The following is a 16,652-nucleotide window of genomic DNA, read 5'->3' on the forward strand; positions in this document are numbered from 1 at the left end:
AACATTAATCTTAAACAATATTTTAGATAGAATATTTTGTTCAAATATGATCATATATTTTATAATACTTCATTTTTTTCATTTTTACTTCTATTCTTTTATTTATACAATACTGACTGATTTAAAAACATTAAACAATTCAGCATATCATTGCATTGATCGGATTAAGCAGGTTAAGTAACTTAAAAGATAAAATAACTTAATATGAAAATGGTAGGAACCGCGACGTAGCAATTTTCCCTCCAAAATTCCCTAGTTGATGCTTTTCGCGCTAAAATCGATTAGTTCTGTAAAAACGTGAGAAAGGTGTATGTAGTTAACCTAAGAGATAAAATTAAGAAAATTATCTATTTGTGTATAAGTCTTTTGATACGTGAAAGAATATAAGAAAAATATAAGTGTATATAAATGTATTTATATTTATATTGAAAAATGTCGCAGCCATCAGTAACAGCTTACTTTAACAGTTGTAAATCTAAGGTATTATTGTTGGATCAAGAGCATGTGAAAATTAATAAGGAGAGTGAACTTCAAACAAAAGTTCAAACTTTTCAATCGTCCAAACTTTTATCTGAAAAACAAGAAGAAACTATGGTACCGAGCCCAAAAGTTTCATTGGTACAAGAAACGAGCAATGTTAATAATTCTACTCCTAAAGTAAATTCCACTACTTGCCACAATCAAATCGATTCTAAGTTTTCTGCACAAAAAACAAGTAAAGTCATTACGCGTTCACGAGCAGCTCAGGCACATAAACTGAGTCAAGCTGGTCAAGTAGATATTCGTGAAAGTTTTCTTAAAAATAATAATGACGCTAATGCAAAAAAAATATTATTTAAAAAGAAAGGTAGTTTAAGTCCAAAAAAGAAGCAACCTACAACACCAAAGAAAAATATACCAGAGAAAAAGCAGACAACAATCAATGAAAAAAATGAGCCAACTAATGTTGAATTTATTACGCCCAAAAAGATAACAAATAGAGATGACTCTATTAAAAGAAATTTGGATTTGAATGAGATTAAAAATAGGATTAACAAATCTAGCAGACTAGCAGAATTGAAAGCTTCTATTGATCGTATAAAAAAATGTGATCAACGTTTAAATGAATTTCAGAAACAAAATGATTGTAATAAACCTCAAATACAGAAATTTGAACAAATTCAACTTGAAATACCAATTAGGTAAATGCATTTTCATAATATTTAAAATCTTTTTATTTTATTAATTTTATATTTTATTTTATTTTATATTATTTTATTTTATATAATAGTCCTCAAAAGAACTTTAAATCGCCAAATAAGGGATTAATGAGTCCTATAAAAAGTAATATGTTAGCTCAAACAAGTCCACAACGTCGTCTTTTATTTGAACCTAAAGAATCTACTAGTCCAGTAAAGAGTAAACCTGATAAAACTCCAGCTTATCAAAAATATTTATCAATTGCTGAAAGTGGTACACCAGGATTACCATTGCCGTATAACTATAGATTCTTAGCAGAAATTTTCAGATCCACTGATACGGTATGTCGATACATCATTTGTTGCACCTATGTTGTAATATATTAACTTATATGAAATAGTATTTTATATTCTTGATATTTTTAGGTTTCAGCTATGCTGTTTAATCGTAAAGAATTAATAACATTTAAAAAATTAAAGCCAGCTGTTCAAGAACTTTTACGACGCAACTTTACATTGGACCATCTAGCACAAATAAAGACTATTTATCCTGATGCTTATATCTTCCATCAAGAAAAAATTAGGTCATTTGGTTCGACATCTAAACAAGATAAATATGAATTAGTTTTAACACCAACTGTACAAGTAAAAAATCTATCAAACGAGCCAAATGAAGACAATGTCTTACAGGCGGCAACAGACGTTAGCATGAATCCAGGCATATTGCTAGAAAGAAGAAGAAAATTTTATAATATTTTATTAGGTAATTTCAATTATTTTTTGACTGTTAATTAATGTTATGTTCATTATAAGTATGATACTAATATTACTTATATATTATAGATAAAGTTAAGATAGAGCATGAGCAATTTTTGCTAAAATTAGAGGAACCAATAGTCATACCTAAGGAGAAAATCGTACGTTGGCATCCTGAGTTTGATATTGAAAGTTGCAAGCCTATTGAGCAATCTGTATTGCCACAACCACCTGATGTAGAAAAAGCTACTTCTGCTAAACACGTTTTAGGTAATATTATATTAACAATGATCTCATTAAGTAAATATTGCATATATGTATGTGTAGTGATGTAATTTATATTTCTAAAAATATTTGAATAATTGTCATATAAGTCCTTCATATGATATAGATTTAAGATAAAATAATCAAAAGAGATGGACAAAAATATCATAAATTATCGATTTTTATGTCCCTATAAGTTGGATTTAAAAATCATTTATGTAGAATATGTGCTTCATATATTGAATGATTTTGAAATATTTTTGAATAAGAAACAAATTTTACATAGAATTTATAAAATTTTTTTAGTAAATAAAACTTGACTTTAATTGATTTACTAAAAATATACATATGCACACATACATGTATGTATGTATGTATGTATGTATTGTTTTTTAATACATATATTTTTTTATAGAAAAAGCAAAATTATTATTCAATTGTAATACTCGTATGGAAAAAGCTTTGCAAAGATTGGCAGAAGCAAAAATGACGTCAAAATCTGAATCTTCTTCGAATATATCTTCTTCAAATGAATCTACTAATGATGCTATGAAAAATACTAATACTACTGTTGATACTCTACCAATTACGTCAACTGTAGAAAAGAACTATCTTGCTACAGCATTTAAAGGCATTCCAAAAGCTCTTCTTGAAAAGGTAGAATTTTATATTGTTTCTTTTTTGTGATTTAATTAATATTTTTATTAAAATTTATGATTTTTATTAGGTACGTGCAAAACAAGCTGCTAAAGCATTAGAGATGATGACTCGGACTCCGGATCTAGATAAAGAGGCAACTCTATATTCTAGATTACCCGAATTAGCAAAGATTCTTCGTAGTATTTTTGTAGCTGAAAAAAAGGGAGTTTTACCATTAGAACATGTGTTAACAAAATTAGACAATTCGTTTAGAACTAAACTCACTGCAGCTGAATTAAATGAACACGTGCGAAGATTATGTAAATTATTACCTACTTGGACTAGTATACATACTGTGCGGAAAATAGATTACTTAAAACTTGCAAGAGATGTTGATATGAATAAAATAATTAAAATATTAGAAATTGTAGCTAACGATAAAGTGAAAGCAACATGAAATCAGTTCAAATTCAAAATTCAATTTTTTATGGTATACTTACATATTTATTTTATGGTATGCTTGCATGGGTACAATAATAGTAAATTAGCATCTTAAGATAAATATAATTTCATGTAAATCATGAATAAAAATAATATATAAAAATTAAGTTTTTTAATTCCAGTTATATGTATGTATGTTATGTGTGTATTCATAAAATTGTAATCATCGTATTATTTTTTCAAATATAATTATAAATAGTAAGAAATAAAGGACTAAGAAATAAAATTGCCAAAACAAATCTATATTTAGATCCAATTTATACATGTTTACGATATTATGACATTCAATATGTTATGAAAATATCTTTCTTAAATACCATCCTCTTTCTCTTATTAGTTTTATCAGGATTGAATTATCTTACCATAAATAATCCGCCATAAATCTATAGATAAAGTATAAATTAATGGCCGAACTACTGCTCCCGTTATCACATATATAAAATATGTGTGTACATATATATATATACACAGTATATAGTATATATGTAATTCATAAAAAGGTAATAAAAGGGATGAAAAAAAAACAAAAAACTCATTGATTTTCATTTGAAATCTATAGGTAAAAAAATTCTTAGAGGTGGCAACACTGCACATGTTGCCCGCGCTCTATATAGTCAGTTAGTGGCTAGTGAACTTGCGTAAATAATAGGGGAATAAATTAATTGATGTTGAGAACCATGTAGCCCGTAGCAACGAACAAATACCCACGTCTAGTTTTAACCAAAGATTCGGCGCACTAACGTTTTGCCGCCCTTTTTCTTAAAACAGTTGCGTAAACGCCAAGTAACGAAGATCGCAATAAAAAATCCCTAAAACAATATTCTTTACAGTAACAAATGCAACGTGTACGTATGCAATTTTTCGTGCATGATGCAACGGATATTTTATAACATATGTTTCAGTGATAACAGTTTTAATTGAAGAACGGTTGTAAAGAGCAAGAAAGAAAATATGCAAGAAAGGCAATCACTGTAAAAAAATATACAATTTTTTCATAAACGAATTTAGAAAATATTATAATAAACGCACCAATTATTCTTTATTCTCAGTGTTTGATATTCGTAACAATGTTTTTGTAACAAATATATTAATTAAAAAAAAAAATTATGTCGATGTTTATTTAGTGTTACACGACATAATTTTATTGAACTTAATAAAAAGCCGAATATTTTCAATTTTTTTTTTTTTTCACTCCATTTACTACCGTATCATTTCAATCAATGTATGTCATATAATATTTATTTAAATATAATACAACAGAATCCTTTAATCGAATCGGACAAAATGTCTGATCGTTCTCTTTATAGACAGGATTATAAATAAGTCAACTTTTTTAATAAATCATTGAATGATGATGTGAGAATGTTAAATAAATAAATCTAACAAAATTAATTGTCATAGTTTTTTTTAATTTTCATAAAATTTTCATTAGATTTATTTATGATCATTATTTTCTGTACTATAACATAAAACAAAATAACTTTATTTTGGCAATAGAGGAAGTAGAAAAATTGCGATATAAATTAGTCTTGATCTCGATAAAATCAATCTTTTTTTATACATAACGATTTTAATCAGTTCAAAAAAAAAAAACATCGACATCCCTAGAATAAATTATTAAAATTTTAAGCTTTTCTAACTTTGAGCGGTTTACAACGTCACATCGATAACGTTTGAGCTCTTTTTTCATTGGCTGTCGTAGACTTACATCGAAATATTTCCACTAATCACGTTGTATATATTCTGTATTGTTGAACCCATTAAACGATGCAATGATACCAACGTTTACAAACGTTTTCAAGATTACAAACCGTTCATTTTAGGAGGGAGTTCATAGCATAGCGATCACGGTGACGATAAGAGCTGAAGAATTGAGATTTGAAAGGAACGAGAGCGTCCATTTTCAGACTCTTGGCGTACGAATATCTAATTTAATGTGCATCCATCAAGTAAGTATATATTATTTTTGATTTCATTAAACTCTTTTGATTTTTGTAATATATGTATATATTACCAAAGAGTAAGAGAGGGAGAGAGAAAAAGAGCGAAAGAGAGAGAGAGAGATGGAAAGAGAAAGAGAGAAAGAGGGAGGGAAAGAGAAAGAGGAGAGAGAGAGAGAGAGAGAGAGAGATTAGATCTCTAGATTAGTGTTAATACGACTATACATATTTTCACGAGAAAGTATACCAACGCCGTTACTGAATCATGATTTTGAGTTTCTTCCATATTGATCGATTTTTTATAAGTTGATATTGTCTCTCGCTTAGAAAAAAATTCAAACGCCTTTCCTAATAATCGATACAATATTATTTTTATTATCATACGATTCATTAGTCACACGCAATATTTGTAATAAATGTGTAACGTGTTAGGTTAGGACTAACTAAATAATCGAGAAACCCGCGTGGTTGAAATATTCCTGTATTTCCGGTTATTTCTGAACGAATATTTTGAATTTTCTATCAAGATTTTTCTTTTCTTTTTTCTTTCTTTTTCGTTTTTTACTTCTTGTTGAACATTGCTTACTTAAATCTTTAAGATTATATTATCTTATTTTGTTTTCAGTTAAAAATTATTTAATGTTTTATAATATTCTTCTAATCTAAATATTAAATTCTTCAATAAACCCGTGATATTTTGTAAATTTGATACTGTTTATAACGTAAACTTTGTAAAATAATGTTTTTCGATATTTTCAAATTTAAATTAATTGATAATTCAAATAATTAAAAATCTGAACCAGAGTTAACTATTTATAGTTATACGTATTCCGTTTTTCGATTTCATTATAACGTTTTTAAAGAAAATTAAAATAGCATTATAAGTTTATTTATTATTTTTGTAATTAGAGTATTTTCAAAGTTGTTCAACCCGAATGGAGAGTCAATTGAGTTCATCAAAACTAGAAAACGTATCAATGATCGGATCTTCTGAAATTTTTCATTTACCTGAGGTACCAGAGATATCAGAAGTATTGGAATCTACGGGTCTCAGTCCATTAACTTCATCTCTGGATCAAACTCTTACATTGCAGGCGGAAAATATGACTATCGAAGAAGAATTGTGGTATAAAGAGTTTTCTTACTTCTTATTTATTAAAAAAATAATGTATCGATATATTATGAGTCAATAATAATTTAATAATAAATACTAATGCCAAGTCTTTATTTTGAATAGGACAGAAGCAAGTAGCCCTGCATCAGATTGTGCTATCCCACTTCCACCTCCACCTGAATTAAATGACTTCAGAGATGTTGATTTTAGAGATTCAAATACAGATTCAAATGTTGAGTCTGGAGCGTTGGTACAATATGGTCCATTTTTCCCACCTTCTGGAACGCCGGCATTGAACAATCTTTTTGCAGAAACTGGAGATGTTCAGGATGATTCCATAATAGGTAAAAAAGTGTTTACTCATATTTAATTGAACTAAGACTTAAAATAAATAACTTTATAGGTCCTCTACCTGCTCATACAGAGATAGTAGTTCTGTCTGCTGGAGTATGTGGTCTTCGTAATCTAGGAAACACCTGCTTTATGGCTGCTGGGTTACAATGTTTAACCGCGACACCGCCTGTTCTTCATCATTTTTTAAATTTAGAAGAAAAAGGAGAAAAATTACCACCACCTGGATCTTTAATGGCACACTTTAGTGGACTTCTTTGTAAAATGTGGTCAGGAAAATACAGTGTATTAAAGCCGACAGAATTTAAACAGACCTTAGGTGTGTATCATTCCCAATTCAAGGATTACAGACAGGTAAGCTTGTGACACTCACAAAATCATTTGCATTTACGATATCTAAAAGACTTATCGACAACTCGAGGATCCCGGAAGCAATTAACAACGGTTGTCGTTGGCAGCACGACTGCCAAGAGTTCCTTGCGCTACTGCTAGACTCTCTGCACGAGCAAATGAATACGGCAAAATCATCTAAGAATTGCCACGTTCCAGTAACTACGTCAACTGCCAAATCATCCTTTAATCTCATTGAAAATTCAAATGGAAAGAACGTTTCCTCCGCCACTGCCACTAGGAATTCAAACTGTACCAGTGATTTCTTAGAACCATACAACTGTTTAGCACCGTTAGATTCTCCTAATAGTCCGAATATCACAATGGCTGGATCTCTAAGAGGTATATAATACTACATATAATTTTTTAATTTTTTTGCTTTCAGGTATCTACTACTAAAGACAATATTTAGCTTTGTATATCTTGTTTTAGATTTCAACTCACCGGTATGTGAGTTGGATAGTACCGCAAATTCACCGAGAAATTCACCTTTAAATGATGACGATGATGAAGAGACTTTAGATTCAGATGAAATGATGGGTACAAAAACAGGATCCTTTATACATAATGAAGTTAATGAAGGAAGTTCTGATACATGTTCCTTAATGTTAAATACCTGGAACAAATTATATAAAAATGCTTCAGAACTTCATGGATTGTATGATATCCATAAAGAAGCAAAAACTAGTAATGCTAATTTTCTTGTGACGCAGCAAGAGTGCAATAATGAAATTCATTATGATTCGCAAAAATTTCCAAAAGAAAATGTTCGTAGAATGCCTTTAGATAATTCTAATTTGATGGAGAATCATGATTTTGACAATAAAAGTGTTAGTATCAAGCGTATTAAAGAAGTAAACATACAGAAAAGCAATTGCGAAGTAGATTGTGTTTCAAGTTGTTCTGATTTAGAATATGATAGAGATTTAGAAAAGTGTAATGTAAAGCGAATGAGATTGGATGACCAAGAGAAAAACCTTAAGCGTGATGGATTAAGTGGTACAATGCAATGTTTACATGTCCTACAAACTGGTGAAAATGGATCAGTTATTCCACAAGATGAACTTGAAGCAGATAAACATTGGGCTAAGCATTTACGATGTAATAATAGTATTATAGTAGATACTTTTCAAGGACAGTTTAAAAGCACAGTAAGTATTAAAATATGAAATATGTCTTATAATAAAAATGACGGAACTTACGTTGGGGTGGCACTAAGTATAATCGGCTGTCACCGTGAAAAGTTTCCAAAATCAAAGTACAGCAGATCCATCTTGTTCTTAGAAGCATTAGAGACAAGTCTCATACTGCTGTTACAGGTCACACATCTATACATATGTAATCGATTTATATATGTCTTCTTCAAGTATTAGGTATTTTATATAATTTTTTATATATTTGCAGGTCATATGTGCTGTCTGTAAACATGTTTCGGTAACGTACGAACCATTTATGTATTTGTCGGTCCCATTACCTCGTGCAATGGAAAAGCAATTGACTGTAACATATGTCCCAGCATATGGTGCTCGACCTATAAGATGTGTAGTTTCATTGAATAAACAATCCCGTGTAGGGAAATTAAAGGAGGAATTGTTGCATACTCTTGAGAAGGACACGATCTCATTATCGAACATTGCACTGGCTGAGGTTCTTGAAAATCACATAGCAAAAATTTTGGTAAGTGTTAAAACGTATCTATAGAATTATATAAATTTTCTTCGAAAATAAAGAATAAAATCAGGCTACTGTATTTTACAAGTTTAAAGTAAAGAAAATTTTAAATATACAGCAAAACAGGTATCAAATTTTCAGAAACATTTGGAAACATGTATACATCTGCATGATATAATAATTATACTAAAATGAAATTTCTTTGAATGTAAATATTTAAGCATAAAAAGTTATTAGATATAATACAGATTAAATATTTCTGACGAAGAAATAAAGAAATAATGGAGGAAAAAGAAGACGGTATTTTGATTAATATCAATAACCGTTGATACTATCCTCCAATAAAAATTTTATGAAAGAACATTCTCATAGTGTGAAAAGTTAACTATGAGGCTACGTTCCATAATACAAAATCAAATCACTTTTAACTTGATATTTATTACTTGACAATTAATTTAAATCACTATTCATTATACATTTAAGGATGATAATACACTGTTGAGACACGTCAATGATACAAATCGATCCATATATGCATTTGAATTGACGGATCCTCCTGATGCATGTACTACCGTATCTGACAGTGGTGGAGATCGTTTAACAGAAGCTGAATCTTGTCAAAGAAGTACAGTGGTGAATGAAGCAATTCATTGTACAATATGTTTAGACGATTCAAATAGTGATTTGAAGAAGCATGGAGAAAACAATTGCACCTTCATTATATGTGACGCATGCATAGAAGTGAGTATTGTATACAATATTATTTGGTTCTTAATTTAATCTAAATAAAAATATAATTATTTCAGTTGTTTTATCTTAGAACATAATACAAAGACCATAAATATAAATTAATAAAATTTAATCATAAATAGTGTTTCCTGTTTATTTCTAGATGTTCTTTTACTTTCTTGTTTTTTGTTTCTTTTCTTTTTTTTTCCTTTTTTTTTTTCTTTTTTTAACCCAATGATGAATTTGGCAGTATCAATCTAGCAGAAGAGGTTCACATTCAGGGTATTTAATTACCGGTATTAAACCTCGGGAAGGTCTGAGACAAGGTCTATAAACATTCTAGCAGGATGGCATCTTAAAGATGTGTATGGGAACTAGAAACAGCTTTGTGTTACCAAATAAACCGGGGAAGTTTCAATTGAAACAGAGGTAACTGGAAACACAAAGATGGAAACTTATATGATCTGCTTTTTAAGTCCAATCTGCAAGCTGGTTTATTTTTATTCCAGAACTCAATTCAGACTAGTCTGATACTGCCATATACTGAGGGTTTTATTATCTCTCTTTTTTTCTTCTTATTTTTCTTTTTTTCTTTTTTACAATTAGTTGTTTGTTCTTCAATCGAAAGATAAAGTATATTGTTATTAGTTAATTCAACAACTCTTGTTTACTTTAGAAATTCAAGGAAAAACTCATTGTTAGAGTTAAAAGCATTGAAATGACAATTGCAGAGCATGCACTGTTCATGTATGATCAAGATTTTTTCCAATTATCATTTCTTTTTATGTTTGCCTTAAAATGGTCTATGATGTGTTCTCTGTTCCTGTATAATATTGAAGTTACATAAGTGAGTTCTTCATAATTCACCCACACTCGATTAATCAAAAACCATAGACAAACTGATGCAATAATTTAACTAAATATCTTTTGTATAATAATCATGCATCTTATATCGATATTAATTAATTTACAGGTTTTTCCATTTATATAATTATAAAGTTATTATTGTGTTATATGTTTATGTGTAGTATATATATATAAATTGAGAAAGCAGTTACTTGTATTAACCAACAGAGTTACTCCAAAGTGGACTCGCATACGTGCCCAGTATGTAAAACCTATATAACAGCTTTTACCAAAGTGGATCACACCGGTCGACCAAGACCTGTTGTTCGAATTTTGAATGTTCCTTTGGTATTAAGACATGATACTACATATGAAGCATCAAATAACCTTAAAAGTACAAATCTGTTTGGTCACCCATACTTAATTAGATTACCATCAAGAGTAAATGCTAAAGACTTGTACGATGTTGTCAAGAAGAATGTACCACAAGAAGGACATTATACTGTTCATTTTGTTGATGGACAGGTGAGGATTTCTCTTAAACTTATTTTTAGGTATATAATAGGTATGTAATTGACTAATCGCAAAGCAAAAAAAAGTAAAAAGCGTATAAGTGAAATGAGAATATTTTAATAGCAAATCCATAAATTCACGAATATTGCATTCAATATTCGTTTTTCTTTATAGGGTCACCATTGCTCTCGGTGTCTGTATAATAATCCTTGTAAAGGTTGCAACGTCCCAGAGTCCGGTATAGTCACTCTACAGAATGGCGATAACCTTGCTGTTCGTTATACCGAACACGTTCCTAAAATCGCATGCCCAATCGATCATGCTAGTATTACTAAACAACATGATCCTTTATCATTGTATGAGTGTTTACAAGCATTTAGTCAAAGGTAACATCGTTGCAATAACTTATTTAAAGGAATTAATAATAATTAATAATAAAGGAAATAATAACACTTTTTTAATCTTTTCTTTCATCATTTATAAATAGCGAAACTTTAGATGAACACAATCCTTGGTTTTGTCCAAAATGTGAACGGAATCAATGTGCTACGAAGACTCTTACAGTTCACAGGTATCCTAAGTTCCTTATAGTATATTTAAAACGGTAAGTAAAATCTTATATAAACTACATACTTACATCACATGCATACATACATTAAAATATTCAACAAAGTATTGCATATTTCCTGATTCATTGCAGATTTGTATTTTATGAGTGTACAAGTTTAAAATTGGATGATAAAGTTACATTCCCCTTGATTAATCTTAGTGTAGGTCGTCATTTATATGACCTTTATGCTTGTGTTTGTCATTTTGGAGGTATGTGTAGATTCTCTGTCTTCTATATATTGTAATAAATATATTACTATTTTGAAATTTATAAATGGACGTTTCAGGTGTATCGGCTGGTCATTATACCGCATATGCAAAAAACCCTCATACTGACGTATGGTATTATTATAACGACGAAGTTACTAGTAAACAAATACCACAAGAGGAGGATTTTAGTAACGCGTACATATTATTTTACAGTCGACAAGGTGTCAATTTAAAATCGTGCAATTTATAACCGCTAAAGTACCTAACCGGTTGGTATAAATCGCCGGTCAGGCAGACAATGAAAGAGCAAAAGTATTTTCAATTAAGCGTCATTCGTTCAGTGCTCTTATCAAAACAATTTCTAGATCATCGTCGACGCTCGTTTTTATTATCTATTACTTTTATCTTTTCTGATTTTTTTCATTCCACTCCTCGTTGTTATCGTTGTTTCGAAATCTTAAATTAACATCTCTCTTAACTTCTTCTTTCCATACGATATTACGAACAAAATAATTCATACGAAAGTTCATCGACACATTGAAAAGAGAAAAAAAAAAGAAATGGATATGTTTCTCAAAACTTATTGTATCTTTGATACAAGCATGCATTAAACGTGGTATCAATCTACTTTTTGAAAGGTCTGAGCATATTTATACTGCACAGTCTGTAAATGTATATCGAATTTGTACAGTAGTTAATTAATGTATATATTATGAAAAAGCATAATTTATTAGCGAATAAAACATGAAGGTTCTAACAAGTAGACGCATATTCTTTTAATTAGAATTTCGAAGTATTTTATTTTTCTTCTATTATTATTATTATTATCATTTTTATTTTTATTGTAAAATTTCTTATCTCAATGCGTAAAGATGCATTTATGTAAAAAAGAAAGAAAAAAAAAGAAATGAAAAGAAAAAAATTTTACGTTCGATTAATCTTCTTTTAAAAAAAAAAAAAACTACAAGGATATATACATTTTCTATTTTTATTTTATCGTTACAGTTGCACAGTTTTATATTTTGATATTTTACACATGTTCATAGAATTTCAAGTACCGTTATTTCTTCTTTTTCTTCTTACCTTTACCTTTCTTTTTGCGTTTCTTTTTGCCAGTTTCACCGGTCTTTCGAATTTTTATAATCGGAGATGGTGGAACCGGAGGTAAAGGTAAATAATTTCGTGGTAATTTAAATTCAAGTTCAAAGCTCTTTTTCAAATCATCATTAGGAGTTATTTGTCTTATCGATTTTAATAAAAACATTTTTTCGTCTGGAGCCTTTGGAGGTGGTTCTTCATTAGGTATAATGTTCATTCTGGTGCAACCTTCTCGACATTTTTTTCCTAAAATAAAAATAACAATTCTTTTCATCATTCAGAATGGATTTTATTAAGCGTCGATTTAATATCATCGAGCCTATTTTACCGTATGCATCCGCACAATTGCTGTTAATTTTAGAAGATTCATCGGTACGCTTAGATACTTTGATGGATAAACGAGTATCACCAATTTCTTGCGAGACTTCGCTGTAGGGAGACTCTGTATCAATGAACTCTTTTGTTGGATGATAACATCTTGTACAAACACAGTTTGTACACATTTTTGATCAAAAAATCGTAATACAATTTTGTATTTTAAAATTGTCACTGAAGTATCGGGAGAGTGTAATTTTTTCTTTTTCTTTTTTTTTTTTTTCTTTTTTCCTAAGGAAATTACATTATGTTACAAGTTACGTTGCAATGTACATATTTGATTTACGCCATTTTGAAATATTTGAATAACGTTATGTATATAAAATTAAAAATAACAAAGAAGACAAATAGAAGATAGACAAAAAAGATAAGAGGAAAATAGAGACAAATCGGATTCATAAATTTATAAATTTAGTTTCTTTTTTGTAATAAAATAAATATTTAAAAAAAAAAGACAATTAAAGTAATTCATTAACAATGACAATTGATATAATTTATTAATGATATTGACAATTAATATAATTTGATTAAAAAAGAGAAAAAAAACGATAAAATGCTGTTGATTTGTATAAAGGAACTTAATTGAAAAGGCAGCCTATTTCGCTTTTCATTTTTAGTGCATTTCAACGATCGCAGCTCCATCTATATACTATATTCGATTGATAACTTCGCTCATTGGTTGGCGATTTATCTCAGAAAATAACTTCTTTCTAATAACTGCGATATAGGAAATCGTAACAATCATATCAATCGATAAAGTATTAAAAAATGCATGATTTTATTATAACTAGCAATGTCAAGAATATGAGATCGTTCATTGGCTAGCGCCTTATCTCAGTGATGTCAACAAAGTTTATTTTAATAACTAAAATATGAAGATCTCAAAAACCTTACAATCGATAAAGGAAAAGGAAAGCCCCCAGTTCATTGTGCATCTTTAAAGAAGATGATATATTAAAATTTATAAACAATATTCTTTCATTAGTTTAGTTAGTTATTTAGCAATATAAAAACTGTGTATAATTGACATATAATTATTAAGAATATTACTTCATTTATCGATAACAATATTGAAGTAGAAGAAATATATTTTTTTTATAAAGGAAATTTTATAACAATAAAATATGGGTATATATAGTTCTATATCAATATTATTAGTTATAACAAAGAAGATTTGATTTCATTAATATTACTACTGCAGGTAATTCACAAGGTAACGTGCATGATTGCGTCATTTCCAAAACTGCATATAAAAAAAAAGGAACGAAAGTAAACTTTGAAAATATGAAGAATGAAAATAATCCTGGGAATAATGAAAGTAAAGTAGAAACATATGAACATGATAGTCGTAAAGGGGAAAATTTAAAATATCCAAATATACATAATAATGTATATCCAAAAAATACAGTATCAAATATTAAAGTTCCACATGTTAAATCTTCAAATGTTACATTTCCAAATGTTACATCTCCAAATGTTACATCTCAAAATGTTGCATTTTTAGAAAATTCATATCCGAATCTAAATAATATACATTCAGATGGTAAGATAAAATGTTTTACAATTAATTTATATTATAACAAAATATATTACGTGAATATAAATTCTCTTAAATAATAATTGGCTTAATCAGTGTCGAATATAAATACCATATTTGTTACCATATTTATGGTATTATATTATCATTGATTATCAGTTGATTATAATTTTACTTTTCTGTTTTATATTAGATATTTTATACAGACCATCTTGTCCAACTAAGGAAGAATTATTTGATGATAATAAATTTACTATTAAACAAAAATATGTGTCAACTAAAGAAAAGAATTCTATACAAAGTATGATTAAACCTCCATCAAATTTAATAAATTTAACAGATTTTATAAAACGTTGGGTTATATGGAAAGAACAGTTATTAGTATTTTTGAACCTCATGGATGAAAACAAAACAAAATATCATCAGTGGGGAAATTTTCTTTTGAATTTTATGGGTCCGATTGGCCAAGAAATTCTTGAGAAGTTAGTATTTAATATAGGCGAAGATAAAAATAATTTCTCAATATTAATGTATAAGTTTGATGCGTATCACAGTTTTAATGTAGCCATTAAATCTGAGAATGAAAATATTATGGATTATATAGAAAGATTGAAGGTATGTTTTAAATGAAATAACATAGTGTAATTATAATATCTATATATCTAATAATTTACATTTTTAAGGGTGATGCTGTTAGAAATCTGAAAAATATTGATCAAATATTAAAACAGAAATTAGCAGATGACATAAGCAAGGACAAATTTTGCAAAGAACGTTTCATTGCATTAACCAGTTCTAGATTACCAGATTTCAATTTTAATAAAACATTTATGCTTTTAACATTAGTAGAAATTGCTTTTCTATGGAATTTATCTAATCAATGTAATCTCAAAGAAACCCAAACTTGTAATTCCTGCGGTAAGTTCCATTCAAAGGAACAATGTTTTGCAAAAAATAAAGAATGCAATAAGTGCAAAAGAAGAAATCATTTTGCAAAATATTGTCCTGGTCTCATGTATATTAATAACTGCGGTTTTTGCGGAGGCGATCACGGAGCAAGACAATGTCTTGCTTATGGGGAAATATGCTCTAAATGTAATAAGCCGAATCATTTTTCATGGATGTGCTCTAAAGTAACAGTAAGAAATTGTCGCTTTTGTGGACAGAGTCATGCAATGGATAGAAACAAATGTCCAGCAAAGAATAGTGTATGCTGTATTTGTAAAATTACTGGTCATTACGAAGTAAAGTGCCGTAGTAAATTAAACAGTGATGCAGAAAAATAAGAAATTAAGTTTCAGCTATAAGACCGTCATTTATTTTTAATTAATATATACTTTAGTATAACTATATAAGCTTTTGATTATAACTACATATAAATGGGATTATGTTAAACGTATTATCTTTGAATATATATTTTATATACCTTATTACACTGTATTTGACAAAATTTTCACACTTTGAAAAATAAATAACTTAAATCAAATTAAAACGCATAGAAACGGATTGACACATTTCCTTTGAATCAATAAAAATTTTTAATTTGAATTATCTTTCTAACAAAAGAATATCATATTTGATAATGATGATGATAATAATAATACTTCACACTCTTTGTATATGAATAATTAATTATATACCGTGTAAAATATAAAAATAAATGACAAATTTATTTACACGATAAAACGAAATATAATGTAACAAAGGTAATGGACATTAATACGTTAAACTAAATAAATCATATTTTTAATATAATTTTCCTGAATAGACCACTCCTTGCTTCTCCAGACTCGACCGACCGACCGACGACCGACCGAATCGTTATCCTTAACCATCGAGCGAACCAGGGGTATGTGGGCGTTTTGTTACGGTATTGGTACGCCGGCGCAGAATCTACGACAGCATAAAGAAAACGTAGGATCCGTGCTCAT

At 28.9% G+C, this 16,652-nt stretch overlaps 4 protein-coding genes across 10 annotated transcripts; 3 read left to right on the forward strand and 1 right to left on the reverse strand.

Moving 5' to 3' along the window:
• The first annotated feature begins 272 nt into the window (after nucleotides 1–272).
• LOC127070632 (DNA replication factor Cdt1-like) lies at nucleotides 273–3,723 on the forward strand. Its single transcript, XM_051008836.1, has 6 exons — nucleotides 273–1,181; nucleotides 1,271–1,520; nucleotides 1,605–1,941; nucleotides 2,022–2,204; nucleotides 2,614–2,855; nucleotides 2,926–3,723. The coding sequence occupies exons 1-6, from the start codon at nucleotides 433–435 to the stop codon at nucleotides 3,292–3,294; spliced, it is 2,130 nt and encodes a 709-aa protein (XP_050864793.1). The 5' UTR covers nucleotides 273–432; the 3' UTR covers nucleotides 3,295–3,723.
• A 1,432-nt stretch (nucleotides 3,724–5,155) lies between these two features.
• LOC127070644 (ubiquitin carboxyl-terminal hydrolase 32-like) lies at nucleotides 5,156–16,628 on the forward strand. Of its 7 annotated transcripts, XM_051008880.1 has the most exons (13): nucleotides 5,156–5,287; nucleotides 6,188–6,404; nucleotides 6,516–6,736; nucleotides 6,796–7,097; nucleotides 7,202–7,475; nucleotides 7,566–8,284; nucleotides 8,538–8,810; nucleotides 9,288–9,545; nucleotides 10,608–10,904; nucleotides 11,067–11,278; nucleotides 11,380–11,496; nucleotides 11,593–11,711; nucleotides 11,789–12,471. In XM_051008880.1, exons 2-13 carry the CDS (start codon nucleotides 6,214–6,216, stop codon nucleotides 11,959–11,961), a joined length of 3,156 nt encoding a protein of 1,051 aa, XP_050864837.1. In that variant the 5' UTR covers nucleotides 5,156–5,287; nucleotides 6,188–6,213; the 3' UTR covers nucleotides 11,962–12,471. The 7 variants fall into 7 exon arrangements, with proteins under 7 accessions (XP_050864837.1, XP_050864838.1, XP_050864840.1 ...); XM_051008881.1 differs by lacking the exons at nucleotides 11,593–11,711; nucleotides 11,789–12,471 and adding an exon at nucleotides 16,490–16,628 and having other exon boundaries at nucleotides 11,380–11,463; XM_051008883.1 differs by lacking the exons at nucleotides 11,593–11,711; nucleotides 11,789–12,471 and adding an exon at nucleotides 16,510–16,589 and having other exon boundaries at nucleotides 11,380–11,463.
• On the reverse strand, nucleotides 12,682–13,617 carry LOC127070677 (uncharacterized). Its single transcript, XM_051008967.1, has 2 exons — nucleotides 13,138–13,617; nucleotides 12,682–13,055 (listed from the first exon to the last, which is right to left on the reverse strand). Exons 1-2 carry the CDS (start codon nucleotides 13,310–13,312, stop codon nucleotides 12,772–12,774), a joined length of 459 nt encoding a protein of 152 aa, XP_050864924.1. The 5' UTR covers nucleotides 13,313–13,617; the 3' UTR covers nucleotides 12,682–12,771.
• Nucleotides 14,164–16,151, forward strand: LOC127070657 (uncharacterized). The gene is made up of 4 exons (XM_051008921.1): nucleotides 14,164–14,312; nucleotides 14,386–14,727; nucleotides 14,915–15,336; nucleotides 15,405–16,151. Exons 1-4 carry the CDS (start codon nucleotides 14,309–14,311, stop codon nucleotides 16,005–16,007), a joined length of 1,371 nt encoding a protein of 456 aa, XP_050864878.1. The 5' UTR covers nucleotides 14,164–14,308; the 3' UTR covers nucleotides 16,008–16,151.
• Nucleotides 16,629–16,652: the final 24 nt, after the last annotated feature.

This window comes from Vespula vulgaris, chromosome 19, assembly GCF_905475345.1.
Source record: "Vespula vulgaris chromosome 19, iyVesVulg1.1, whole genome shotgun sequence".
In the NCBI taxonomy this organism is placed as follows: domain Eukaryota; kingdom Metazoa; phylum Arthropoda; class Insecta; order Hymenoptera; family Vespidae; genus Vespula; species Vespula vulgaris.

Coding starts and splice junctions, on each gene's coding strand:
- LOC127070644 (XM_051008880.1), top strand. CDS start 6,214: ATGGAGAGTCAATTGAGTTCATCAAAACTAGAAAACGTATCAATGATC. Junction 11,279..11,379: donor TTACAAGCATTTAGTCAAAG/GTAACATCGTTG, acceptor ATTTATAAATAG/CGAAACTTTAGATGAACACA. Junction 11,497..11,592: donor CTTATAGTATATTTAAAACG/GTAAGTAAAATC, acceptor GATTCATTGCAG/ATTTGTATTTTATGAGTGTA.
- LOC127070632 (XM_051008836.1), top strand. CDS start 433: ATGTCGCAGCCATCAGTAACAGCTTACTTTAACAGTTGTAAATCTAAG. Junction 1,521..1,604: donor TTTTCAGATCCACTGATACG/GTATGTCGATAC, acceptor TGATATTTTTAG/GTTTCAGCTATGCTGTTTAA. Junction 2,856..2,925: donor CAAAAGCTCTTCTTGAAAAG/GTAGAATTTTAT, acceptor GATTTTTATTAG/GTACGTGCAAAACAAGCTGC.
- LOC127070657 (XM_051008921.1), top strand. Junction 14,728..14,914: donor AAATAATATACATTCAGATG/GTAAGATAAAAT, acceptor GTTTTATATTAG/ATATTTTATACAGACCATCT. Junction 15,337..15,404: donor ATTATATAGAAAGATTGAAG/GTATGTTTTAAA, acceptor TACATTTTTAAG/GGTGATGCTGTTAGAAATCT.
- LOC127070677 (XM_051008967.1), bottom strand. CDS start 13,312: ATGTGTACAAACTGTGTTTGTACAAGATGTTATCATCCAACAAAAGAG. Junction 13,056..13,137: donor CAATTGTGCGGATGCATACG/GTAAAATAGGCT, acceptor TTTTTATTTTAG/GAAAAAAATGTCGAGAAGGT.